This window comes from Pteropus medius, unplaced genomic scaffold (genome assembly GCF_902729225.1).
Source record: "Pteropus medius unplaced genomic scaffold, Ma_sr-lr_union100, whole genome shotgun sequence".
Classification (NCBI taxonomy): Eukaryota; Metazoa; Chordata; class Mammalia; order Chiroptera; family Pteropodidae; genus Pteropus; species Pteropus medius.
In genome coordinates this window covers 531,286-559,125 of record NW_024345599.1, presented here as the reverse complement: position 1 = coordinate 559,125, position 27,840 = coordinate 531,286, and the positions used below count along the sequence as shown (strand labels likewise).

The window sequence follows — 27,840 nt, the reverse complement described above, 5'->3', positions numbered from 1 at the left end:
CTCAAAAGAATCAGAACTGTTAAATTTATATCTTTCCTAATTTCTACTCTAGTAAGAGATTAAACTAGGACCCAATGTCAGGTCTCACTCTAAGCCCTTATTGCTGTTTTAGCCAATATCTTTAAGGTCCAACAATTTCTCAAAGTTAGGAATCTTTAGTGCTTTAGGAATCAAAGTGCTACATCTGGCTCAGGCTACATGTTTTTAGCAAACCCTGGAAGGTAAACCAGGGCAGTTCCAGCCTTTCTTTCCTCCCATCTCCTAGTTTCACATGGGAAAAATAACAGCTTTAGAGATCATAGACCCTTTAACCTAAGTCTCTTGCCCAACATGGGAGAGGCAGTCTTTATTGAGAAGTTTGCAATTTCGTATTTTCCTACATATTCAAAGTCCCAACATTTGGGGTCAATCTGGGCAATGTGATCACTATAATTAATCTTGCTAATTTCAAGAATCAAGACTGCTCTGTTTCACGGCAAAATGACGAATGCGAACATTTTAGCACAGTGGGAACGCCAGCCAATCAGCTGGCTCTGGCAGCAACGGCCCACTTGCCGCGCGTTCCGCGGGTCTCGGCGGGTGGGGCCAGCAGTAATCCGGCATTGGGTCTGTGTCAGCTTCCGCGTGCGCATCGGTTCGCGCCGTATATCCAAAACTCAACCAATCAGGTTACATCAGAGAGCTCGGCTCCGCCTGGCCGCCGCTTGGATCTCCGCGGAAGCGCATGCGCAGGGCGGGGCCGGTTCATTTGAATCCTGGAGAAGTTTGGACTCCCGAGGTTCGGGGACTGAGGTGTGTATTAGGTGAGGCACTTTTAAATACCGCGGGAAATGGGGGCCCCTAGAGCGAAGAGAATCCCATGACTTCTGAGCAGGATTATCCTGCAAGGGGTGGCAGCCCAGGAATCTGGCCAGCGGGTCAGTCTTGGCCAAATTTCTTCCTTGCTGGGGCAGGCTGTAAAAGCGGAGGCGCGGGGCGGGGCCTGGATTCTTGAGAAACTTTGCGACCGGTCAACCGGATGGGGTCAGAAGCTGCCCCCACCCTGCGCCCTTCTTTCCTAGGAGGCTAGGAAACAACTCGGAACCTGGGACCTTCCACTAGGTTAGACATACATGTTGCTCTCCTGATCTGTTCTAGGGAGGTGGGATTGAGTGTCATTCTAACTAGTCTTAGTTTTTTTTTTTTTCCATTGAACTCCAAGACTTAGAAGTCATTCTGGATTCCTCTCTTTCCTTTTCCCTACATCCGGTATTTTTCATGGCCTTGCCCAGTTTACCTCCAAAACATATCACGAATGCAATCATTTTCTACCTCTTCCACCGCTGTACCTTAGGCCTAGTTCAGACTACAGTTACATCTCTTCTGGACTTCTGTAAGACCCTTTTAATTGGTCTGTCTCCACTCCTTGACTCCTAACATTTCTGTCCCACACTGCGGCTAAAACGGTCTTAAAACATAACTCAGATGGTATCACTCCTTTAACATGCCTCCCTTCCCCCATAGTTGCCATGACACTTCAAATCCAAACTCTTTACCCTGGCCAAAAAGTCCCAATATGCTAGTCCCTGGCTGCCTTCCTGATTTAATTTGTCACTACCCTCTACCTCTTTCCTGTCAACTACTTCTCCCTGCCCCTACTGGTGTTGCTGTTTCTCTAACACCCAAAGCTCTTGCTTTAAGTTCATAGCAAGTCTTGTTCTTCCCTCTCCACATAGCTCCACAGATCTTCACATAGCTGGTTCCTTCTTGGCATGCAAATTCAGTTTAAAGGTCGATAAGTGAGGCTTTGAACACTTATTCCAAAGTAGCTTCTCACTCCTACCCAGTTTCTATCATATCACTGTGTATTATGTTCAATATTATTTACTTATTCGTTGACTCTTCTCTCCACCCCCATAACTTTCATGAGAGCAGAAGCTTTGACTGTTTTATTATCTTATCCCTGGTAACTAGAACTGTGCTTGGCATATAGATGATGCTCAGTAATTATTTATTGAATAAGTGAATTAATTAAGAGGGAATGTTTCTATTCTGAGAATCCTTAGTTTTCCCACCAGTTTGACTTTTGAACTATGCAGTTTTAACTTAACACTGTCAAAGTAGGGAACATAAAAGATCAAAAGCAAAATCAAGGTGGGGTGGAGAAAAATATGAGTGATTGGAGAAAGTAAGATTGAGTTCATGAGATGGCTTAGTTTTGCACTTGCTTATGCTATATAGCCATTTTAAGAGAAGTTGCTATGCTACCTGTACTCTTAACTGTTGTATTTTTTTTTTCCTACAAGAAGGCCAGTTCAGCTGGTGAATGTTACCTTGAAGAGTTGTTTCTCTCTATTCCTATTTAGGTCAAGGGCTTTCTGAGAACGTTAATCTGAAGGTTTTGTTGCCTAGATCGTTGTCAGTTTTTTTTTTTTTTATTGTGTACTCGTTGCATGCTAGCTACTGTGCACTAAGTGTTTGGGAATATGGGCGGATGTGGTCCCTGTCTTTGTGGAATAAAGGGACAGTTTGACTGATTAATGGTAACTTAACACTTGTTTCTGTATAGAACATGTGCAGTAATGTCACCTCAAAAGAGAGTTAAGAACTCTGAGACACCAAAGAGAACTTCACGAGGTAGTAATAGTTATCAGACTAATCTCTTGGACTGGAAACTAAAAGAGGACCTCAGCAACTCAAAGAGCATCTTGAAACATGGACAAAACAATCCAGTGGAAGATTATGAACATGCTGATGATCAAGCAGAAGATGCTCTGCAAGTAGCAGTGAGATACTTTGAGAAAGGTAAGACAGATCATTTTCCTTATGAAAGTCCTATTTCTGTCAAAATGTTCTAGACTTTTTCTTAAAGAATTTTAAAGGAAAGCATAGTTTTGCTCATCCATCCTTTTGTTTATTTAATAGACATTTATTGAGCACTTACTCCATGTCAGTGTTCTAGGTACTAGGGATACAACAGCAAAGCATGTTCCTGGCAGGGCAGTTTTCAAACTACTGTGCATGGGATGGCCCGAGAATCTTTAAAAACCACTGGTGGCTGGCATTCGCTCTTAAACCGTCTGATTTTATTGGTATGGGATGCAACTTGGACATTGGGGTTTTTAAAGGCTCTTGAGAGCCTTTAGGAGCTGCCGCCCTAGCATTGAAATAGCATATAGCTCAGTGCTTTTAGTTAGTTTAGAGCAGAGATGCCAGGGCATGGTTTAGTTTTCCTCACTGCAGGTGCTATTGCTGTTAAATACTCTAGAATTTTAAAGGCTTTGAAGGGTTTTTAGGAAGACATTTTATACATAAAGCTATTCCTTTAAAGTATCCCAGGTTGAAATTGTCGAGGCTGAGCACTGAAAGAATTTTAAACGTCCCACTATTTAATATGGTTCCTTTTTCCAGGTCCCTTTAAAACTTCACAGAGTAAAGATAAAACCTTGGAAAAACACTTGAAAACTGTGGAAAATGTGGCATGGAAGAATGGATTAGCTCCGGAAGAAATTGACATTCTATTAAATGTGACACTCAGTGGCAAATTTGGTATGTCAAGAGGATATATTTGTTTTCAGTTTGCTATTTTTGCCTCCCAGACTTTGAATTAGATCGTTCATTGGAATGAGTTGCAGTTCTTTATTTTTATTATTTTCTTCGTCAAACCGAAATAGGCCTTTCTAATATACAGACTACCTTATGAGCCAAAAGTCTCTGTGCATATGCTGAAAATGGCTAGTTATCACATATCTACAAATAAATGTGTGGAGTCTTGTCACTGAATACATGGGAGCTATTTTTAGTATTTCTCTTAAGAAGCATAGATATTGATTTAAATAATGCTGCTGGAAGGCATCTTAAGAGATCACTTGGTCTACTTCATTGCCTTTAGGTTCGTTCACTTATCTATGACAAGTCCTTGTTGATGCTGTCTCCATTCTAGTGTCTATGACCTTAACATGCAAGATGCTTTTTCTTTTGTACAAATGCTTCCTTTTCTGTTCTTAGTTCATTTGGAATGGGTGTGAAGTTCTTAGAATAACATCTGACCAGTATTCCTTTTATTTGAGAAGAATGTTTTAACCTACTCTCATCCAAATTCAGACTTGGAAGGTGTTTTAGACCCCATATGTCTTCATTTTAAAGGTGAGGAAACAGGCCCTAGTGGTTAAAGAGACTCGCTTAAGTGTCAGAGCTAGCTCTGGAGAACACAGATCTCTTAACTTCTCTTCTAGTGTTTATACTGCATCATGCTGGGTTTTCTACTTTTTTTCTTTTTTTGAAAATTAAGACAACTATCAAAACTAGATGCTTTATGTACTGTTTCCTGGCCCTTGCATATTGGGTTCCTTTGTGTATACCCTAGGTTCATGTTTTCAGGGGTGTATGTATGTGTGTTTTAAAGCAACAGCAGATTACTAGCTGAATTCAAGATATAACTCCCAGATATTTTACTTTTCCGCTTTTGCCTGATTAGTTCTGTGTTTTCCTTGAAAGTTAAATTTGACCTAATAAAATTGGCTCTTCTTGTAAGTGGTTTCAGGTTGGTTCTAATATCTTTCCAGGAATGTGTATTTAACTGATCAGTGTCCATTGAGAACAATTCTCTCTTCCCTTCCCCGCCTTAAAACATGTATAGAATGTACAGGTATTTTCTATTTTGGAATTTCTCTTTTCTTTTTTGATATATCAGAAATTAATGATTAGAAGGTTTTCATGATGTTTGTCAGGTCTTGTGGCAAATGCATGCCTCTTTTATGTGCATGCTTCAGATTTGAAAGTTTGTATATAACGATTTAAAAAACAATCTGGCTTTTTAGTCTAACTTTTCATTTTTCTGTTAAGCTAGAATTTAGTGATATTAAATGTGGCCTCCTTAATTGCTTTTTCCTCTTTCAGTTATTTCTATGATATTCCCCCTCACTACTACTAGATCTTTACATGTGGCTCTTTTGCCAAATTGAAATGCATATTCAGGGGCAAGTGTGCTAGGAATGTCATTATAATTAGGTGCAAAGGGACTTTAGACTCTTTAGAAATTAATTAAAAAGTCATTGGGAAATAATACAGTCTTTATTCAGTTCTCTCTTTGAATTTGGTACCTGTGTAAGATGTTAGTGGTCAGACTGTCAGACTTTAGAAGGGTTAGGGGATAAGAGTAGGAGAAAGATATAAAAACAAGGAACTACAAGAGTGGAAAGCTCATTTTTATTCTTGTGATTCATTACTTTCCTCGTTTCCTCTTTTCTTCATAGAATGATGAGGTAGAAATTGATGAGATATATTGTTGCAGTTATGTAGGATGAATAAATCCCAAGATCTGATATACAGCTTGATGGCTATAGTTAATAATACTGTAGTAAATACTGGAAATTTATTAAGAGTAGATTTCAGATGCTCTCATCACACACACAAATGGAAGCTATATGAGGTGATAGTATGTTAATTAGCCTGACTGTAGTAGTCATTTCACTACGTATATGTATATCATATCATTATGTTGTACGTCTTAAGTATATACAATTTTTTATTTAAAAAAATAAAGAGAAGTATTCACCCTCAGGGTGGAAAAAAAGGGTGTATAAGATGTTTCTGAGTGCTACTTGTGGGAGAAGTTGAGAACAGTGTTCTTATAGTGAATTAATGTGACTGCCATACTGTAATGCATAAAACAGTGGTTAAAGACACATGCATCTAAGATGTTTTGGAGAATTCTACTTGCATGACAAGTTGAGAACAGTGTTTTTTTTTCAGTGAATAGTTGTGATCACCACACTATAATGCAAATAAAACAATGTTTAAATACAAAAAAAAATAAGTTAATGAGATACATATTTAATTCTTGAAGCCTTAATAAGCAGAAGTTGATATAGGGTGTATACAAAGCTATTTGCAGCATCACTTCTCTTACCATATAGAAGAATATCATGGATGCCAGAGTGTACTGGAAAATTTGGACCAGTATGGAATACTACTGCCAGCTAATTCCAAGGATGGCTGTTCGATTCTGCTATCTTCCCCACTTTTGCCGGGGAGGGGGGAGGGGTTGAAGAGAATACAAATATATATTTGTTTATTCTTAAACATAGCAGCTCATGCAAGATGTCAGTCTGTAGCTTTAAATAAATCAGAATCTATTGTGCCTTTACAAATATTAACGAAATTTAAAAGGCCTTGAGATTTTCCTATGAGTATAAGACTTTTTTTTGAGGTTTAATTCACATAGCATAAAATTAGCCCTTTTGAAGAGTATCATTCAGGTTTTTTTAAAAAATTTTTTTAACATTCAGAGTTGTGTAACCATCACTACTATCTAATTCCCAAACATTTCATCACCCCAAAAAGAGTCCCTGTTTGTGTTTATTCTCCCTATTTAAATAGAAATATTAAAACCAAAGAATTTGCTTTGTAGTTTATATTAGAAGTTAAAAGTACATTTTTGTTTTGAACTATGTTTTGTAATAATAAAAGATGTCAAGTATCACTCGTTTTTTATTGCCTTTAATATAAAGTGAGATTTTTAGTACCAAGAGTGAATAATAGTAAGGAAACAATCAAGATACTAAAATGTAGTTTAATTTAGAGTTTGTCTGCTTTTCAGGGAGTGCTGTAAACGCTCGGATGTTGAAGTGCATGATTCCAGCAACTCTAATATCAGAAGATTCTGTGGTTAAGGCGGTCTCCTGGCTTTGTGTTGGCAAGTGTTGTAGTAGCACCAAGGTAATCTTTTTAAACACTTTGATGATAAGCCCTTCAGAACCACTTAAGAGATGGCAAGGAAGAGCCACTTATGGAGTAATGGCATTGGCCTTTTGTGCAAAGCCTGTAGTTTTGGAACAATATAGCTTGATGCAAGGACTCTGTTCAAACATAAATTTTTACTGAGAAATAAAATCTATTATCCTCGTTTGTGCTAGAGGCTTCTAAAACAGCCCTGAGGGGGGAATTAAGTTCTTCTGTGCCAGTTGTATTTCTCTAAAGATAAGCATTTTGTCTCTCAATAGGCACTTTTTTATCGTTGGCTGGTTGCAATGTTTGACTTCATTGATCACAAGGAGAAAATTAACTTGCTCTATGGCTTTTTTTTTGCTTCATTGCAAGATGATACACTGGTAGGTAAAAATTGGACAGCATCATGCACTAATCAAATGGTATATGCTTGTATATTGACACACCACATGTGATTCAAAGTGCCACACATTATTTTTCCTTATTTATTTTAAAAGCTAGCAAACATACAGAAAAGTATAAAGAATAATATTAACACCTTTGCACCTGTCTCTCTGATTAACAAATATAAAAATTTTTATCATATTTGCTTTATATCTTCTTTCAAGGAAATAAAATGTTACAGGTAGAATTAACTTCCCATCAGAGTCTCTTTGCTGATTTAGAACAGTGATTGCCATCTTTTCCCTTTTAAACCACTTCCACAAGGTCCATTGGGTCACTTATTATACATTTTCTTAACATTGCAAAATCCTCATCAAAATTAATGAGAAGGAGAGGATTACTTTTCATGAGATGCCACTGGACTGATTTTGATTCAATAGCATACTTATTCCCATTGAAAACAGTAACTCTAAGAAATCAATCTACTGTCCCCCTGGAAGACTCTAAAGGACCATCAGTACTTCACAGACCATATGAATCATTCACCTAACAGATTTCCTCTTGCCTCTTGAGAAGGGAGTTCATTCATTGATTTTATGTTTAAAAATTGACATTTCCACTGTATTTGTTGCATTGTATGAGGCACTGTAGAAGATTTGAAGTTTAGCAGAGAGGTTCAGGGGTTTATATCTTCCAGGGATTTATAATCCAGTTGGGGGATTAAGGAAAGCACATAAAAGTTAAGTAACTCAGGAGTTAAATGATCAAATGTGAGAATAATAATTGCTGTGATATTTCCAGGAAGGAGTAGAAGATTGTGTAAACCAGAGTGATTGTGATGAGAAAAGCATCATAAAGTATGTGGGTATTGAGCTGGGCTTTGAAGGTTGAATAGGATACAAGATTTGATAAAGGGAAACGATGTTTGATATAACTGAATAGGACTAAATATTTCAAGCAAAGTTGTGAGATGTGTAAATTGTGTTTCAGGAGACCTTAAATAGACTTACAGTTGGTGTCCAGAGGTGGTGGGGGTAAGACTGAAAAAGTTGGGTAGGGAAAGATTGTAGAGGTCTTTGAATGTGATGCTAAGGAATCGAACTTTATCCTCTATCCTGTGGGGGAAATAATTGAAAAAGGTTGGGCAGAACATGGTTAAAGCAGTATTGTAGAAGTATTTAATAGAGCCAAACAATATGACTTAGGAGGGAGGCAGGAGTCAGGAAGACTAGTTAGGAAACTAACATGATAATCCAGGTATAACAGAATGAAGTCCTAGACTGGCAATTCTCATATATGATCTGTGGACCCCTTGAGGCTCATTGAGATCCTTTCAGGAGGTCTGAGAGGTCAAAATTATTTTTACAGCAATATCGAGATGTTATCTGCTATTTTCACTGTTGACATTTGCACTGATGGTGCTAAAGCAGTGGTGAATAAAACTGCTGGCACCTTAGCAAAAATTGGGGCAGTGGAGCCAAACTATACCATTGGTCATTGTATTCATCACTGCAGTAAAAAACAAAAATGCTGGTTTTACTTAAGAATGTCCCAAATGAAGCAGTAAAAATTAATTCATTAATTTTATTAAATTTCGACCTTTGAGACATGTCTTTACTGTTCTGTGTGATGAAATGGGAAGCACAAAATACATCTCTTCTGCATACTAAAGTACAATAGTTGTCCAAAGGAAAAGCACTCATGTGATTGAGTTGTGAGCTAAACTATTTGCTTTTTTTCATGAAATATGATTTTTACTTGAAAGAATAACTGACATACAAACTATGGTTATTCAGACTTGGGTATTCGGCAGACAGTTTTTCAAAAATGAAGAAAGCAAGCCTGTCATTTCAAAGAAAACAACTGGCAAGATTTGTTGCCAATGATAAAATTTGAACTTCCAAGTGAAAATTATAAGTTTGGAAAATTTGTATCTGCCACTGTGAACTTGACAGCTTCCCAATACTTAAAGACTTTTCTGATGAGATTGGTAGTAGCAATGTTAATGAATGTGATTTTTAGATATTGTGTAATGAAATATGTCAATTTTTGGAGGCTCAGGATAACTTAGTAAACTAACATTTTCGAGATGACCAAGTAAGATGTTATAAAATTATGCATAGGTAAAAGATCCATTCAAAGTGCAAAATATATCATTGAATTTTGATGGAACAGAGTACAAAGAGAGTTCATTGATAAAGCTTCATATTGTACATTGCAGCTAACTCTTAAGAGACTACCACTTAATCAAGTTTTGGTGTAGTATCAAAGACCGATATCCATAATTTTCTGTAAAGGCTATTAAAATATTCCTTTCTTTTCCAACTACATATTTGTGTGAGTCTAGATTTTCTTCATGTACTTCAGTCAGAACAACATACCTTAACATGTTTAATGAAGAAGCAGAGAATCCAACTGTATTCTGTTGACAGAAACATTAAACAGATTTGTAGAAATGTAAAACTATTTCATTGTAGTAATTTTTTTTTCATAAAATACATCATTTATGTTAGCATATAATAAGCTTCTTATTTGTTAATGAAATAATAAACATTTTTTAAAATTTGTAATATGGTGAATATTGATAGTTACAATCCAGATAAACCAAAGCTCTTTGTGAGTTCTCTAATTTTTAAGAATGTAAAGAGTCCTAAGACCAGAAAGTTCGAGAATCAGAAATTCACTCAATGAGCATTTATTAACTGCATACTGTGCCAGGCATTGAACTAGTATTGGGAATACAAATATGAATAAGACATAATGGTTAATTTATGTGAGGCTTCTGTGGCAAGCACTAGGTGCTTTATACAGTGTTTCATCAACTGTTAAGATGCCATCAGTTGTAAGATGCATTATTATCTTATGAACCACTATGAAAGAGTGCTGCCATTAAAACTGTCACATGACATTGATTATAGGGTGTCATGTTTTCAGAGATGTTAAAATGTTAAACATATGTTAGACTATTAAAGTATTTTTTTTCTGGTCCTCAGAGTCTGAAAGTTCTTTAAATTCTTACATCAATATTCTAAACAAAAACAAAGCAAAACATTTATTGAATAACTGTTTTCTATACTTGTGCTGCCCAGTATGGTAGCCACTAACTTCATGTGTCTAGTGAGCACTGGAAATGTGGCTAGACCAAACAGAAATGTACTGTGTTAAATATACACCACATAAAATGTAGTTTTAACTCATTTAAACCTCTTGACAACCTTACAAGGAATATACTTTTACCTCTATTTTAGAGATGAGGAATCTGAGGCATAGAAAAGTCAAATAAGTACCTAGGGTCACATGACTAGAGCCAGGATTTATGGAAAATGATATTCCCATTACAGAGGTGAGGCAACTGAGGCATGGAAAAGTTAAGTAGCTTTGCTAAAGTTAGCTACCTAGCAAGAGGCTTAGCCTCGATGATCTTTAAATATAGTAGAAGAAAAGGTAAGTACAGGGTGATAAATCCTTTGATAGTATCCATAGGGTTCTATGGCAGTGTAGGAGAGAGGCATCAAAATAAGACTAGGAATCAGGGTTAGAGCTATAGCAATTTGTTTTCAACAGGATGAGAGATACCTATCCTGACAATAAGCAAAAAGGATAGATGTTGATGCTAATAAATTTGTGGATGAGTAAGGGACATAATTGAGGGAATTCCTGCCCAGTGGTCTTGGTGTTAAATATATATATATATATATATATATATATATATGTATATATATATATATTTTTAAATTTTGCAATCAAGTAGTAGGCAAGGTCTGCCAAGAGTGAGGAGAGGAAAGAATGTTATGTTCGAGGAGAGAGTGAATTTTGAAATAGCTTCTGATGGAAATGGGAATAGTAGATGATTAGAGGTACAGAGATTTCGAAGGCCCAGATGATGTTAGAGAGCACAAATCTGCAAGAGTAGGTCATTTCTTCCAGGTTGGACAAGGAGGCAGGAGAGTGACTGAGCTGATGGACTAGGGTGTCTAGAGAGAAAAGGAGAGAAGGTAAAGACAGAAGAGGCTAGATGGCGAGCACACTCGGCTGTGCTTCAGGATGCTCTGGTGACATTCATGACATGTAGTGGATGTAAAGGCTGGAATGATGGGAAGTTGTAGCATTGAAGTTGAAGATTTCAGGAAGGAATGGTTCAGTATGATGGCCATGTTCAGAGTAACCAGGGATGAGTTGTCGAAGTAAAGTGAGGGAATAAAGGTTATTGTAATTGAAAATTTCTGTATCCTTATGGATTTTGTTGTTGTTGCTGCCCATCAGTCAATTACTGAGTGAGATATATTCAAAGTTTCCAACTATGAAAGCAAAATTGTCAGTTTTTCCTTAAAGTTCTATCAGTTTTTACAATATATATTTTGAGTCTATTATTAGGTGTTTGCACAATTATAGTTTTGATACTGTTCTGGTGAATCAAACCTTTCATCATGGCGTAACTGTTGTTAGAAATGCTTTTTGTTTTAGTCTGTTTTGTCTGATATTGACATTGCTACTCTGGCTTTATTTTGACTAGTAGTTGCTTTGTATAGTTTCACCTTCTGGTTTTTTAGAAACCTTTTATATCCTCAGGTTTTAGATGCCTCTTTTAAATAGCATATAACTAGGTTTTATTTTTAAATCCTATTTGATGATTTTTTGCTTTTACCTGGAGAATTAGTTTATTTACCTTTGTAGTGATTATTGATATAACAAGTAAAGTCAGATATCTTGTTTCGAGCTTTTGAAATGATCTGCTTTTTTGATTCTTTCCCTTTATCTCTCTTATTTTGGATTGACTGTGGTTTTCCTTCTATTCTTACTTGAAGTTAACACACTTTCTCTGTGTGTTCCTTTAGGTGTTATTGAACCTATTTTAACATGCATATATAATGTAAAATGTAAAACAGTCCCTTTTTCTTTTTTTTCCTTTTTTGGAAAATATAGTTATTTTTCATAAGATGCGTTATTTATGTTAGCATGTAATAGGTTTATTATTTTTTAATAAATTAATGAACATTTCAAATCTTCTGTTTAATTTCTGTGCAGTTTTTCTTAAAAATCTAAAGATAACCAGTATCTTTACCTTCACCTTAAATGATGACCATGGAATGCTTTAACTCTGATCGCATCTCTCCCAGATTATATGCTATTGTTTGGTTTTAGTTCTAGCTCATTTTTCTCCATCCTCCTCCACATACACATAAATGAGATATTATTATTGTCTTCACAGTTGGTGTTTGTTTAGATTTGCTTACGTATTTACCAATATCTTTGCTCATCATTTGTTTTTGCATCTTAGACCTTCAGTCTGAGATCATTTTCCTTTGTCTAAAAGTGTATCCTTTAGAATATTTTTTCACCGAGAATCTTTCGATGCTCAGCTCTCTGTCTTCATCTGAAAATGTCTTTACTATGCTCTTGTTCTTGAAAGTTGGTTTTGTTATATGTAGAACTCTATGGTGACAGTTCAGTTCTCTCCGAACGTTGACAATATTATTCTATGGACCCCTTTCCATTGTTGAATCATTCTAATTGTAATCTGTCATTTCTCCTTTTCTCTCTGGATACTTTTTTAAAAAACAGCTTTATTGAGGTTGAATTCACATACAATACAATCCACCCTCTTAAAGTATGTAATTCATTCCTTTTTAGTATGTTCACAGATATGTACAACTATGAACAGAGTCAATTTTAGAATATGTTCATCACCTCCAAAACCCTATGTGCTTTAGTTATCACCCCTCTATCTTCCTATTTAGGGATTCCTAAGCAACTCTTAATGTATTTTTTGTGTAGAGATTTACCTCTTCTGGATATTTCATAAAAAATAGAATCATATAATATGTGATCTTTTATGACCAGCTTCTTTTACTTAGCATAATGTTTTCAAGGTTCATCCATATTATAACATGTATCAGTACTTCATTTTTTAACCTGTTATATTTTTTCTATAACATAAAATTTACCATTTTAAGTATTTTTAATTGTACCATTCACTGGCATTCATTAGTTACATTCACAATGTTGTATAATCATCACTATTGTCTATTTCCAAAACTTTTTCATTACCCTAAACAAAAACTCTACTCATTAAGCAGTAACCTCCCAGTCAGTCTCCCCCCAGCTCTTGGTAACCTCTAACCTACTTTCTGTCTCTATGAATTTGCCTATTCTAGGTACCTCTTATAAGTGGAATCATACAACATTTGTCCTTTTGTGTCTAGCTTCTTTTACTTAGCATAATGTCTTCAAGGTTCATCCATGTTTTAGCATGTATCAGAACTTCATTTTTGTGGCTGAATAATATTCCGTTGTGATTATACACCACATTTTGTTTATCCATTCATCCGCTGATAGATTCTTGGGTGGTTTCTACCTTTTGGCTACCATGAATAATAATGCAGTGAACATTGGTGTACAAATATATGTGCAAGTCCCTGCTTTCAGTTCTTTTGAGTATATACCTAGGAGTGGAATTGCTGTATCATATTGTAATTTTATGTTTAGCAATTTGAGGAACCACCAAACTGTTTTCCACAATGACTGTACCATTTACCTTCTCACCAGTAGTGTAGGAGGGTTCCAAATTCATCGCATCCTCACCAACTTGTTATTTATCTTACTTTTTAATTATAGCAATCCTAGTGGGTATAAAGTGGTATTTCATTGTGGTTTTGATTTATATTTCTTTAATGGTTAATAATATTGGACATCTTTTCATGTGTTCATTCGATATTTGTATGTCTTCTTTGGAGAAATATCTATTCAGATCCTTTGACCACTTTTTAATTGGATTATTTGTCTTTTTATTATTGGGTCATAAGTGTTCTTGTTATATTCTAGATACAAGTCCTTTATCAGATGTGTGATTTGTCTGGGAGGTATAGCTAAGCTGGAACCACTTTAAATTCTTTACTTGAGGTCTTCTTGGTCATTTCACTAGTGTAAATTCAAACTGCAGATCTACATAGGGCCAACTTGTTATAAATTCCTGAGAGAGGCTTGTCCTGTGGTATGCAAGAGTAGATGAATGATGATGAGTATGTGATTGACTCTTCCTTACCTTTGACATCTCTCTTAAGCTCATATTGGTTTTGTTCATCAACTGACCAAAGTGCAATATAAATGAATTCTGTGTTTATGTATACGTTGTTAAGAATGGGGAATAATAAAACATGCTTTCCACTTTCTGGTAATAATTCTAGTCAGGGACTGAGTCTTTTGTAGCCCAAGTATTTAGTAACACTATTCATGGCACACAGAATATAAACTTCATAAGAACAGACTTTTTTGTCTATTTTATTCACCACTCAGTAAATACTTGTTTCATGAGTGAATGAATGAATAGGAACTGCTCATAAATGTTTCTCAAATCAGTTGCAGTATACTTGCATAGTTTTCATGGTGCTCACTAGAGAGTTTCTTGCTCAGCTTGGCAGGAGGGAAGGGGGCCTACGTTTTTTTCTTTTTCTCTATCTTTTAAAAAATATTTATTCAAGTATAATATACATAAAAAAAATTCCCCATGTCATAAGTGACTAGCTCAATTAATTTTTACAAATTAAACATATTCGTGCAAATATCACCCAAATCAAGAAACAGGGAGCCTAATTTAAAAACATTACTTCATAAAAGTCATTTTCATATAATTTGGTGGGAGCCTGACTCTAATGACTCAGATATGGTGGTTAACTATTTGCCAGAAAGGCAGTTGTAGTCTTAGGGGCATATATGAATTTCTCTTTTCTAGATGTGTTTAAAGGAGAATGTCAGATTTCCTATACTGCTGGAGCCTAGGTCAAGAGATTGTGTGACACTCATTTCATACCCAACATGATAAATAGTATTGCTAATGGTTCATATTCCTAGGGATGTGAGTTTTTTACTGAAAGTTATTAGATTGTGTTGAATATGGCAGAAATGGTCATAATATGTATCCTTCCCTTAAAAAAAAGAATTCTATGTTTAAATTCATAGTTCTTACAAGTATGTCCAAAGTCTTTCTGAAACTGTTGCTAAGTAGAGGAGAGGCAATATGGAATGTTACTTTAGGCTTTAAACTTTAGAGTTACGACTGCCAAAATATGTTTTTTAAAGAAAGTCTGCTTTTGTTACTTTCTATAGTCCCATTAAATAATTTATTTTTCAATTTCCTAACATCTAGAGCAGGTGCTGACAAATATTTTTCTTAAAGGGCTAGGTAGAAGATATTTAGGTTTGAGGGCCATACTGTCTCTGTCACAACTATTCACTCTGCTGGTGTGGTGGAAGCAGCTATAGACAATACATACATGAATGAGTGTGGCTGTATTCCAATAAAACCTGACTTACTAAAACAGGCGACCAGAATTTGCTGACCCTTGAACTGGAATAAAACCTCAATAAATGGACGCTCAAAATAAAACGGTATAAGGGAACCAATCATTCAGTAATTTAAGTAACATATTTATTGAGTGTGCTATTTGCCAAACTAAGGGCTAAATGGTTAAATAAATTATGGTATATTCACTCACTGGAATATTAAGATCATTGAAAATGATCATTTTGAAAACCAAACAACATGAGAAAATGCTTTTAAGTGGGAATTCAGGATAAAAGTTTTAAGTTTCTATCTTAATAAATATGGACTACTAGAAGGAATACATGAATTTTTGTTAGGTAGAAGGATGTTTTTCTGTTTTTCAAACTGCAATGTTGTTATATCCCAAAAATAATTTTTAAAATGACATAATAAGATGCCAATTAAAACTTTTTTTAATCATTACTATATAGTATGAAAAGAGAAGTTTTGTAAAACAGTTGTCCAATGATGTCCAGAAGCATATTTACTTAATCATTACAAGATTGACATTTGAGGAAAATGTGTTTCTTCTTTTCTTATCATTTCTCTCTCTTTTTTAAATCTTTCTATTTTAACAGTGCCCTTATGTCTGCCATTTCTTGTATTTGCTTACCAAAAAGGAGAATGGTGAGTATTTTCATTCTAATTATATTACATTCACTCTGTGGAATTAGCATTTGTATTGGCCTTTATAAAGTTAATTATTAGCATCAGTTCTAAGGATTTTGTGGCAATTGCTTTTCAGTACTTTTATCAAAGAGCATCTGCTTAATGGCTTGACTGAACAGGGTGTTTATATTCTTGATGTGTTGTAAGAAGGAGCTATATGAGCCACAGGCTTTCTTTTTATTTTGAACCAGATACATAGTACTTTCTCTTCTTTTTTTTTTTTTTACCTTTGCTAGTCAAACCATTTCGAGTAAGAAAACTGCTTGATCTTCAGGCTAAAATGGTGAGTACCAAAAAGACCCTGAACTAGCCAGTGTACTACTCTATGATAGGTACTGAGCTGGGCTTTGAGGACATAAGATAGTTCAAATGAGTCATTATTTTCAAAAAACTTATTGTCTGGGGAGCTCAGTTGACAAAATAAAAAAAATTAGAATCACGCTGGTGTCAGGAGTGGTGATACTTGAGAGAAATTTAGGGGATGAATAGGATTTAACTTGGCCAAGAAGGAAGAGCGGGGCACTCCTGAGAGAGTGAATAGCATGAGCAAAGACACGGAGCTGTCAAACAGTAGAAACTGTTTGGGGAACTAGGTTGGTATGGTTGGGAAACAAGTGTCAGGGGGTAGTCAAAAATGACTACTTTATTTTATTAAAGTGACCAGTTTATTTATTTATTTATTTTGTTGACGTGATCTAGGAAAGCATTCTTTTCTGGATACTTAAACTTCAGTGTATTTATTCCCTGATCATTATCTCGTCCTTACAGCTCTCTTGCATTATCATTTCCACTATACCTGCCAGGTAACAGAGATCTGTAACGCTTTGGGTATAAAACAATAGGAAGTTGCAGTGCCTATGCCTAACTGCTGAAGCCTGCATGACCTACCCGAAGGCATTTAAATTTAATGAAAAACACAAACACATTCATGCTTCTCCAGTAGGACTATAATGTTTACAGCATACAGTTAGTACAATTCAGTGATTGTTCTTCTTTTGCGTTCTATGGATACCATATCTTCTCTTAGCTCTCTGAGGATATTAATGATAATGTTTTTGTTCAAATTGAGTTTCACTTCACATTAATAGAAATTGTGAAAAAGATATACATTTTTCAATGTTAACAGCAAAACATTTCAACAGAATAAGAAAATTTTTACTATAAATAAGCTCTTGCTGATTTGTGTTGATGAAAACAACAGTGTATATTCAAGTTTTAAAAAAATGATTTAGTACACGATTGTCTAGATATTTAAAACCCAGACATGAAATGTATGGCTTTATTAACATTCTATATAGTATGTTACTAAATTATTCCATCATCAATGCCATTTATAAATATGCATTTATAAAATTGTTTTGATTAGCTATATTTTGGTGACTTTGGTTAAGTTCAACAATATCAAACCAAGAAGACACAGCCATGCTCACATATAACCGAACATATATAATGGTAACAGACATAATCAGCATGTGAACAAAATATATTGGATATGTGAATTTCTGGTACTCGCAAGGACATGTATCCCCTCCATACTCATCCATGCCCCATAACTCCTGATCCATGGAGGAAACAAAACACAGAAATTGACTCTCAGATGATAAGCATGAATGGTGGGAAGTGTTATATTATAAGCACCAGGCCCAGTTGAGAGCAGTCTTTGGAACTGGAAGCGGGAGGTAGGTTTCTTCTTAAGGGTTGGTGACTATGGTTTCTGGGATTCTCCTCTTGCCACAGGAATGAGCCTGTGCGCCTTAGGCTGTGATTTTGTTTTTCTCTTCCCAGCTTTGTCTCTGTTTCCTCAGAGTTCCTTTCTTTAGTTTGGTCTTTCACAGTAGAGGCTCTTCCCTAATACCTGGTAAACCTTGTTTGTCCATATTTAAATGATCCCTCATTTGCTGTTGCCTCCTTTCTTGTTCTCTTCGAATTTGTGATTTTTATACCTTTTCATTCATTTACTTTTTAGTGAGGCTTTGGGAGGACCCAGAGTTAAATACATATGTTCAATATGCCATGTATAAAAATGCCCCTTTTGAAAAAGAGTGTTAACTTTTTAATAACAAAGATAGATTTAGTTAAGTAGACAGTAAGTTCTAAAGGTCTTTCCACTACTAAATATCTGCTTTCTCGAAAAACATCGCAACTCAAAGCAAGCACTCTAATACTAATCGATAGGAGTACAGAGATCAGAAGATATTTGGGCATAGAAAAACTGGGTCATTTTGGTTTTATTATAATAAACTTAATTTCAAGAAGCTGTTATAAGGATGCTGTATTGCTAAGCCCCATTTTCTGCCTGCCTTATTTTGTATAGTAGTGGATTCAACAAAATTGTAATATAATAAAACAATTTGGTTACTTCCTTGAAATTCATTTTAGTGATATGTTTTCTCTGGATAGCCAGATATATATCAAACACATGTATCCAGCTGTAATGACTTCTGTCATTGTAAAATTCATGTTTTGGTTAAGACTTGCAGTTATAGCAAGCAGCTTGGATACTGCATACCCATTGTTAGATTTCCTAGTTAATTTTTCGTGAATTATGATTTTAAATTGTTAATATTTCCTTTGCTCTATTTTCTTGGCATCCCTTTTTGTCTTCCCACCTTCCTGTCTACATCAAGAATTAGTAAACTTTGAGTGCTAAATATGCTACCAGTGAGAGTAAGCCATGCTAACAGATATGACTGGTAAGACTAAGGCATGGGCAGAGAAGAAGAGAGAAAATATAAGGAAGAAGTAAAGTAGGGGAAAAGGTCATAAAAGAGAAGACAGGTTGGTGAGGGTTGTTTTACGATAGTTGATTTAAATGGCTGCTTTGATTTTTCTATAGCATTTGCCTATAACTATATCACATAGTAAAATTAAGGTCTGAATATATGTTTAATCTTTTATTTTATTGTTATTTGTTTTCTTATTGACCACAGGATTGAAAACTGAAAACTCTCATTTTATTTCAGGGAAAGCAGCCTTATCTCCAGGCTTTGTTGTCACTGTATAAGTTCTTTATTCCTACTTTGATTTCTGTATCTTTGCCTGTAAAGAAGAAGGTAAGGGATTAAGGAGCAGTGAGTCATATTGAGATTGAAAAATGCTGTTCTTGATGAAAATAATTTACAAATTTGGACTATAATGTTTACAGCATACTGTTTTAAGATCTACTTTGTGGCATTGTTTCTGGGAAGTATTTTTTAGAGATTGGCACTATGTTTTGATTGCATTCGATGTAATTAATTGATTCCTGATCAGTAAATCTTTAAATGGATTTGTATGGGTACAAAATATTTCATAATACACATTCAATTAATGAAGAGTTTGGATTTTATATTGCTTCAGCTTATAGGTACCTACTCTCATGTACTTTATATTCAAATTTATAGATCTTTTTTAAGAATTCAGAGAATCTGTGGAAGACAGCTATATTTGCTGTGAGGCAAAGGAATCAGGGACCTTCTCCAGAACCTCTAAAGCTGATGTTAGGTCCAGCTAATGTCCGTCCTGGAAAAAGAGTAAGTATCTAAAACCCCAAATGACTTGAGAGGCCTTTTTAAAATAAAGCCTAACAATAACCATTCAGATGTTGGAAGAGACTATAGATATTTAAATACATTTTTATTAATCAGGAATCTATGCAAACCACATTCAAGCTCCATTCATTGAACCACCTTAACGACTGCTTTTACATTTATATTTTGTAGTCTGTTCAGTCCATTGATAGATTGGTTTATTCTCTTTCTTCTTTAGAAATGGAATTCTCCGTCACTTATACCAGTGCTAGATTCCAGTAGCCACAGTAAAGAATATGGGAAAAAAGGAATGAGTCTTTCTGATTATCTTGGTAGGAATAGATCATTTCCAGTAGAACAGCTTAAAAGCTTCCCTCAGCTCTTACAGAACATTCATTGCTTAGAGGTATGTGACTGGACCATGTGCTGATTTGCATTTTCCATTTGCTCTTCATGGCCTTTCTTTTTGTTATACATTTCCTATCTATTGATTTACTTGTTGCTCTCACCTACTTTTTATATATTTATGTAAAGTTGACCGATTGTTTTGTCTTTGCAGCTGCCTTCTCAGATGGGTGCAGTGCTGAACAATTCTCTGCTACTTCACTATATTAACTGTGTCAGAGATCAATCAGTCTTACTGAGGCTCTATCATTGGTTGAGTCAAACATTACAAGAAGGTAGAAAACTGATACTTAAAAGTTGGATGAATGAGGAAGGAACAAGATAGTTTACAAATGGGTTTCTTTTATAAGAGTGTCAAATTCTAGACAGGAGGAGCCTTCATATGCTGTAATTATTTCTCTGGTAATCATATATTCAGAGCTTGAATGCTTCCCTTGTTTTAATTTTAAGGGCAGTAAGAAAGTAGGTGTGTTGTTAAGGAAATACTGCTAGATGGCCACCAAAGCTCACTGGGTGACTCCACTTTGATGACCATCACAATCCAAGGACTCTTTATTTTTGTATGTCCGAAAACTTGCCATTAAGCCCCTAGAATCTTAAAATCAATGCTAACCAAACTCAGAGGGGACTATTGCATAAACCAGAATGTCACCTTATTATTTCATAATGGAAGTAATTCTGGCAACCAAAACGTTCATGTCTGCCAACTAGAATAGCTTCTTTCTTAGGCTATTCAATATATATGGGAGCCAAATTAGTCATTAGAAGATTTTCTAATTATAGAATTGAAGGAAAGGGCAGCGAGGAAGTTTTTCATCCAGGCCATAGTAAATCTGATCATTTTATTCCTCCAAGGGGGTCGATTTTTCTAGAGATAGTATTTTGTTCCCCAGATTGTTTCTGTCCTGAATAAGTAACTCCTGACTCCTCATGTGTTTAAAAGTTGGCTTAAGTCATTCCAGGTTAACTCTCCTTTTTCTGCTTAGAGACTTCCTTTAGGTAGGATATGATACAGTTAGATTTGCACTTACAAGAGTCCTGCCACTCTTAGATTACCCTCAGCTCACTGTAGTTGAAGTTCAGAGCATTGGCAAACTTGAAATTCACACATTCATAGTCTCTTGGATTACTATGTGACATAAAGCAAATCACGTTCATTATATGCGAATTTTAGCAGTTGAATTTTTCACATACACTTTCCTCCTGTATTACTAAGTTCTTGAAGAACTTCTCACTATCGCTTCCATGTACTGTTGGACTCTACACTGCGAGTTGGCTAGGGTATATGAGACTGATGGCTTGTTTATATTTCTCATTTTTTTTGTCACTTTAGAGTTATGGTAATTATGTTTTATGTAGTTGTTATTGTACAACAGGATGCTAATGTTTAATATTTCTGCTTCAGAATGTATTTGGTACAAGGTGAATAATTATGAACATGGGAAAGAATTTGCTAACTTCCTGGACACTGTCATCAGAGCAGAGTGCTTCTTACAAGTAAGATTCCACTTCTTACTAAAATTTATTTGGATAGCCATTGAAAACCTTTTCTTTAGTGCTCAACATCTTTTGTAAACAATATTTGCTCAATTCAAAATTCATAAGTAGAGCTGAGTTGAATTGACATTTGTCTTCGTACTATTGGATTTAAAGAAAGAATTTGTTAAAGTATGCAAATAAGTGAGAATGGCCTGTAATTTAAGAGCACATACTGAAGATGTACTTGAATGTATTCGATTAATCGAATAAGCCAGTAAGATAAATCTCATAGGGTCACCCCTTGTATTCTTAAAATCAACATTGTTCAAATGTCAAATATGTTTTATTTGGCCTACATAACCCTCAGTTGTACTTTAAGCTACAACTCAGCTATCAGCACTATCAAGAAGCCTTTACTCAATACCCCAGTGTGGGTTAGATGTTTGTTCTGTGTGCTCCCGTGGCTCTCTATGTTTACCTGTATCATGGTACTTTTCAGCATCTGTTTCTCTATACATTATAACCTCCCAGCGGATGGGAACCCTGTCTAAATTTTCTTCATGTACAGGCGTTCAGCTTGGTACCTGGTACAAAAGAGATGCTCAATTAATGTTGTTGAATAAATCTCAAGGATTTGGTGTGAGACCATTGAGTTGGAGTTGGGTGTGAATGATGCTGATGAGGATAAAGAGATGAATTTAGGTTACTTTTTAGGTTCCTGCTTGGGAAGATGATGATGGAATTCAGTGAGAAAGGGACTAGAGGAAGAGCAGGGTTGGAAAGAAAGATAAATTTGATTTAAAAGATGCCTGTGGGACATCTAAGAAGTCGTATCCAGAAGGCAGTTAGATAAGGAGTCTGGAGCTCAGGAAAGAGAATTAGGCTAGAGACACAGATTGAAGACTCCTTATGATATAGGTGGTGGTTTTAGCTATGTTATTGGTGAGCTTGTCCAGAGAATTCATGTCATGAAAAGGTCCAGAATAGAGTCCTGGTGTGCACTACTATTTAAGGCTCAGGGTGACAAAGGATAAAAGGAAGGCCCTAGGGTCTTACTTTGGTGGAAATGTAAATAGCCTAGATACTCAGTCCTCTCCAGATGGAGTTGCCCAGAGTTTGGGTTTGTTCTGTGGCCTCTAATGAAATTCCAGCCTCACTGTCTAACGTTGTATACATTTAGTGACTGTTCAAGTGACTGCATGTTCTCCAAAATAGTACAATTTTATTTCTCTTTAAAAATATTCCATAACTTCACTTTTTACCTTCTTTCTAATTGATGAAGTTTATGGTGTTTGGAAACTCTATTGATAAAGATGCTGATATATCCAAATATTAATCATCTGATCCTTTTTATGAAGAAGTCTGGTACCTAACTCAAGACTTTGAATTATATTGATGACAAAATTAGTCTAAGAGTAAAACAACTAAAGCATAGAATAAACTGGTTGTTTAGAGAGCAGTTAAAACCGAAGAGTTCCATATAAGGTTTTACCGTTGACTTATGTTACAGGAGGGGTTTTATTCCTGTGAAGCATTCCTATATAAGAGCCTTCCTCTCTGGGATGGCTCCTGTTGTCGGTCACAGTTCCTTCAGCTTGTGTGCTGGATTCCTATTAGTAACTTCTCTGGTACGTATTATTGAAATTTTGGGTGTCAGATATAATTCAATGTAATATTAAATAAAAGTATTTTGTATAATCTTTTTTTTTAATTTCCTAGAGGTGAAACCAGTTATTTTTGACCATCTAACACAGCTCTTCTTTACATCAACCATTTATTTCAAGGTAAAAAAACTATCTTGCTTAGATTTAGTGGGAACCGTTATTCTATAGCCAGTGGTCCATGATTCCAAACCCACGTTATGGCAGTGGTTTTCTAACAGAATTCTCTTGGACTTGAACTTGAGATGCTGCATCACTGAAATCAAAGTTAATGTGTAGAGTTTTCTGTTTTCAAGGTTTTTGTTGCATATAGTTTTTCTAAACTGTTGTCACTTATAGCAGATGACAAAATGAATGAGCAGGTGGCAAATGAGTATTAATAAAAACAGACTGGAGAACACTTAAGCATAGTTAGTTTGATCATAGTGGTTGATATTTTTGTAGATACACTTATTCTTTTCACCAACATTTATTGATTACCCACTATGTGCTAGATACCCTTTTTGACACTGGAAATACAGTAATGACCAAAGCAAACATGTGATATTCATATTCATATTGTATATTTATAATATAGTCATTTTCTGCTAATAAAATTGTTCTAACCTTATCTAGTAAATTGTGTTACTATTTTGAGGCATTCTCTGAAAAGACCACTGTGGCTTTCAGTTCTACCTGACTGAGTTTGAAAGCCACTTTCTTATAGAATGGTTATTTCTATTACAAAAGAATGACAATATAAGTAATGTTTCTTTTATAACTTTTTTTTCCACAAGAAATCACCTACTATTGGCCACATTTACAGGAAAAACATGTTGTCCTGGTAACTTACTACTAGACCAATATCATTCATATGATAATACACTCCACTTCTCTCAGTTAATATATTTTCAGGCCCTTCATTTTACAACTTTTTGTGATTTTCTTCCTATCTTCTAATTAGGTTATTCTTTATTTCTTCTCTTATTCCACGAATCTAGAGAGCTATTTATCTGCCAGTTTTAGGTTGAACCATATGAAGTTGCCATTTTTGTAGACCAGGGATGTTTAACAATTGGCAATTCCATATGTTCCAGCCTAATAAGTAAATAATACATTTATACACACATACATATATTTATATTTGAGAGTGGGGGTGGGGAGAGGAAAGGATGGAGGAAGGGAAACAGTGGGCCAACGACAGAACTCGGGAATACTCATTTAATTTTCAGCTGAAAAGGAGAGTCTAAGAAGGAACTTTTTCATGAAGTATGAAAATGTAATGTTATTAACCATTGTTACCCCAATAAATTTAATTTTTAAAAAAGTATGAAAAGAATCAGGAGAGCAATAGTGCCAAGGAAACAGAGAATACAGGATATCAAGGAGTGAAGGAACAATATTGCCACGTATCTCAGGAAGGTCCAGAAAGATAAGGACCAAAAAAAATTGTTTTGGAATTGATAATACAGAGGTTTTAGGTACCTTTGTGAACAGTTTCTGTGGAGTATGGGGGTGAAAGCCAGATTGTGGAAGTTGAGTCAATGAGAAGTGAAGACAAGACAGTGAGTATAGAATATGTTTCAAAGAGTTTGGCTAAAAGGAAGAGGTAGAAAGATAGCTATAGTGGGATTTTGAATCAAGGGATGGTTCTGGGGGTTTTTTGTTTTGTTTTTATTTGCCTCCAATGTGAGAAAAAACTGAGCATATTTATAGGTAGAATAGAAAGAGCCAGTCGAGAAGAGGGAGAGGTTGGAAATGGAGGATAATTGACAATGCAGGATTTCAGAAGTACGAAGGTACTAGTTTAAGACAAGATTATTTGCTCGGATGGATGTTGAGGGATTGGGAGGTAGCACTTATTCTTAAGACTGGGAGCAAGGACATATGGCTAGGGATATATATTCATACAGTTGGAAGAAAGGGCAAGATGTCGAAATACCTTGTGCCTAAAAATGTTAAATTTCTCAAAATAGAAAGTGTGTTGTAGAGGACAGAATTGAGTAGGGGGTTTAGGAGGATATTATGTGCTTAGGACAGCTGCTGAGAAAAATAGAACTGCTTAAAGATAAGTAAAAGGATTATTGAGCTTCATTAAGGGCCCATATGAAGTTGGAGACCATAAATTTGGCGTGGTACTAACCTTTATAGTTGTGTGTTTTTCTTCAGCTCAGATGTAGGATTGGAGAACATAAGTTATGAGTTGGAAGAAATCATTTAAGGTTTTGCTGGTTAAATGGAGTACAAGGGCATTGTGAATGATTAACAATGTGGTCTAGACTAGATACGGAGGTAAGGCCAGGAGAAGGCTGAAAAAGGTAAAAATTGATATTAAAAATGAAGGAATCAAGGGATTGAATGTATCTGAAGGTGAAGAGCAAGAATAACTAGTTGGAGTTGAGGGTGGTAAAAGCTGGAAGAATAGGAGGTCATAATAAAGAAAAGATAATAGTAGATTTTGATGGTGGTTCAATTCAGGTTATGACAAAGTTTAGTATCTGGCTGTGGGAGTGTGTAACTAAGGTAGAGTGAAGATGAAGGTTATTTGGTTGGAGGTCAAGAAACAAGCTAAAGTAGCGGGTGGATCATCTTCATAGACACTGACATAACTCAGGGCCCGATGGCAGGATGTGAGGCAGGGTGAGAAGGTTTTCAGTGAATGTATACAGGTTTCAAGGAGGTAGATGACAAATATATGGAAAGAAAAAAAGTAAAAGGTAGTGTAGTTGGATAGTGTAAACCTCAAAGAGAAAGGTTTTTTTTTATATAAGGAAGGAGGAGCAATAGTTTGGAAATAGTATTAAAGATAGATAGCTTTTGTGTTGTGTTAGAAAACCTAAGGATAGTCAAATTCATGAGAATGACTATAGCAAAGTGCAATCTGAAATGGGAGCCTTTGATCTTAGCTTAACAAATTCAGCTAATGTTACTGCTAATGAGGTTCTGCAGCTCAGAAAATAGTTGTAAATATTCTAAAACGGCAGATTTTTTCTGTGGCACCTGATTAAATAGAACATCTATTTGATTTATTTATACTATCTTTTTAAAACTCCCTTCTTAAAGGGATATTTATTTCTCATTTTATATTTACCATCTCAAAGAAGCTTATATTCTGTTCCCTTATTAGGAGTGGGGAGCTAGGGAATTGTCCAAGTAGTGAAGTGTGGGCTGTGGAAATGTTTTCAGAGGAAACAGTGTCCTGGCTGAGTGCTGAGGGAGAGCCAGGTATGATGAGAATAAGAAGACAGAGAAGGCACACTTTGAAGAATATGAAGGTGTGGGTTTAGATTACCATGGAACAGAAGTGCTGGAAACTACAATTGAAAGATTTGGGAAGGATGGGATCAATGAAAGGGGGAAAGAAGCACAGAGAAGTATAGAGTACAAGAAAGAGTGGGGTGACTAAAGGGTCATTCATTCACACTTGAATGTGAGGTGTCAAGGTTTTGTCCAGGTCAGAAACATCCAAACCTTAAGAGAATTTTTATGAGTTTATTTGAGCCAAACTGATGACATGCTGGGAAGCAAGATCTCAAATGTTCTGGAGAATGAAGGTTTTGCAGTGTCTCGTATACATTTGGGATTAAGGAGTGAACATAAGGAAGATTGTATGAAGGTAGAGGAAAGCAAGGTCCAGGATAGTTAACATTGTGCTCTCTAGATAAGGTGGTTATACCCGCAGGGAGTCTGGAAAAGAGGATTACTTCTGACATTTCAAAGGTCTATTAACCTAGATGCACAAAAACAATGGACTCTGCTTAAAATCCTTTCACTAAGGAAGTTCTAAGCCTGGACGTTCCTACCCACTCAGTTAAGAATTTATGATCAAATCACACTGCAAGGTTACTTTCGGCCAGTGAACCTGTACATACCCCCTTTTTTGTTCGCATTCTAAAAAATATTAATTGAGCTGTTTGTATGAAGTAGCACTGAGCACCCCATCACTGGAGATACTCAGATAGTATCTCAGCCTTTATTTATTAAGGATGTTTCAGAAAGCTTTCTGTATTAGGTTTCGGGATGGTATGGATTGCTTTCAAATTTATAGATATTATGATTTATCCTCATAAATGCCCCAAGCACTCTTCTGTCAGGACTATTTATATATGTGAATGAGGAACTGGAAAATAAAGGCAAGGCCTGAGAAAGGAAAAATCTAGAATTGTTTGTTTTCCACAGTCACAGAAGACAAGATAAATTTTATGACCATCAATGAGGGAGTAAATCTTAGATGTAGATGCAAGGTAAAAAGAGTGAGAAACTCTTATCTGTAGCAACTACAAAGGATCTCTGAAAAGAGACAGGGGTGGGTGTTAATGTATTTGGTGATGTAATAAATGTTATAAATGAATGTAATATAGAGAAACAAGAGTCTCTTCCTGGGCTGATAAGCTGGGGTGGGGAAAATAAACTTGTGCTTGTGTCCAACTGTGTCCTGGAGATAGATCAGGTTGGAGCAGCAGCTATTGGGTATAGTTCCTTCTCTAAGCCTCTGATTTAGTTTCTTAGTTCTCAACATTATGGTATGTCTGAATGATTTCATGAATACTTTTTTTTGTTTTGCCCCCTCAGTGTAGTGTTCTTGAGTGCCTGAAAGAGCTACTGCAGAATTGGCTGTTGTGGCTTTCTATGGACATCCACAGGAAAACTGTGCTGGACAGTCCTCTGTGAGTCATCTTACAAATCTTCAAGTTCTATTATATAAATCAGAGAGCAAACCCTAAGT

General features: G+C 35.6%; 1 protein-coding gene across 3 annotated transcripts; it reads left to right on the top strand.

Moving 5' to 3' along the window:
* Nucleotides 1–649: 649 nt before the first annotated feature.
* On the top strand, nucleotides 650–27,840 carry CENPI (centromere protein I). Of its 3 annotated transcripts, none has more exons than XM_039874002.1 (15): nucleotides 650–803; nucleotides 2,549–2,784; nucleotides 3,391–3,528; nucleotides 6,581–6,699; nucleotides 6,984–7,091; nucleotides 15,991–16,039; nucleotides 16,318–16,364; nucleotides 19,045–19,134; nucleotides 19,465–19,593; nucleotides 19,829–19,996; nucleotides 20,150–20,270; nucleotides 21,401–21,492; nucleotides 22,985–23,102; nucleotides 23,194–23,258; nucleotides 27,687–27,840. In XM_039874002.1, the coding sequence occupies exons 2-15, from the start codon at nucleotides 2,562–2,564 to the stop codon at nucleotides 27,783–27,785; spliced, it is 1,566 nt and encodes a 521-aa protein (XP_039729936.1). In that variant the 5' UTR covers nucleotides 650–803; nucleotides 2,549–2,561; the 3' UTR covers nucleotides 27,786–27,840. The 3 variants fall into 3 exon arrangements, with proteins under 3 accessions (XP_039729936.1, XP_039729937.1, XP_039729938.1); XM_039874003.1 differs by having other exon boundaries at nucleotides 658–792; XM_039874004.1 differs by lacking the exon at nucleotides 650–803 and adding an exon at nucleotides 901–1,101.

Bases quoted from the DNA above. Each gene is read 5' to 3' on its own strand.
- CENPI (XM_039874003.1), top strand. From the start codon at position 725: ATGCGCAGGGCGGGGCCGGTTCATTTGAATCCTGGAGAAGTTTGGACT. The intron at 3,529-6,580 runs GTATGTCAAGAG...TCTGCTTTTCAG, and splicing joins GACACTCAGTGGCAAATTTG to GGAGTGCTGTAAACGCTCGG. The intron at 16,040-16,317 runs GTGAGTATTTTC...TACCTTTGCTAG, and splicing joins GCTTACCAAAAAGGAGAATG to TCAAACCATTTCGAGTAAGA.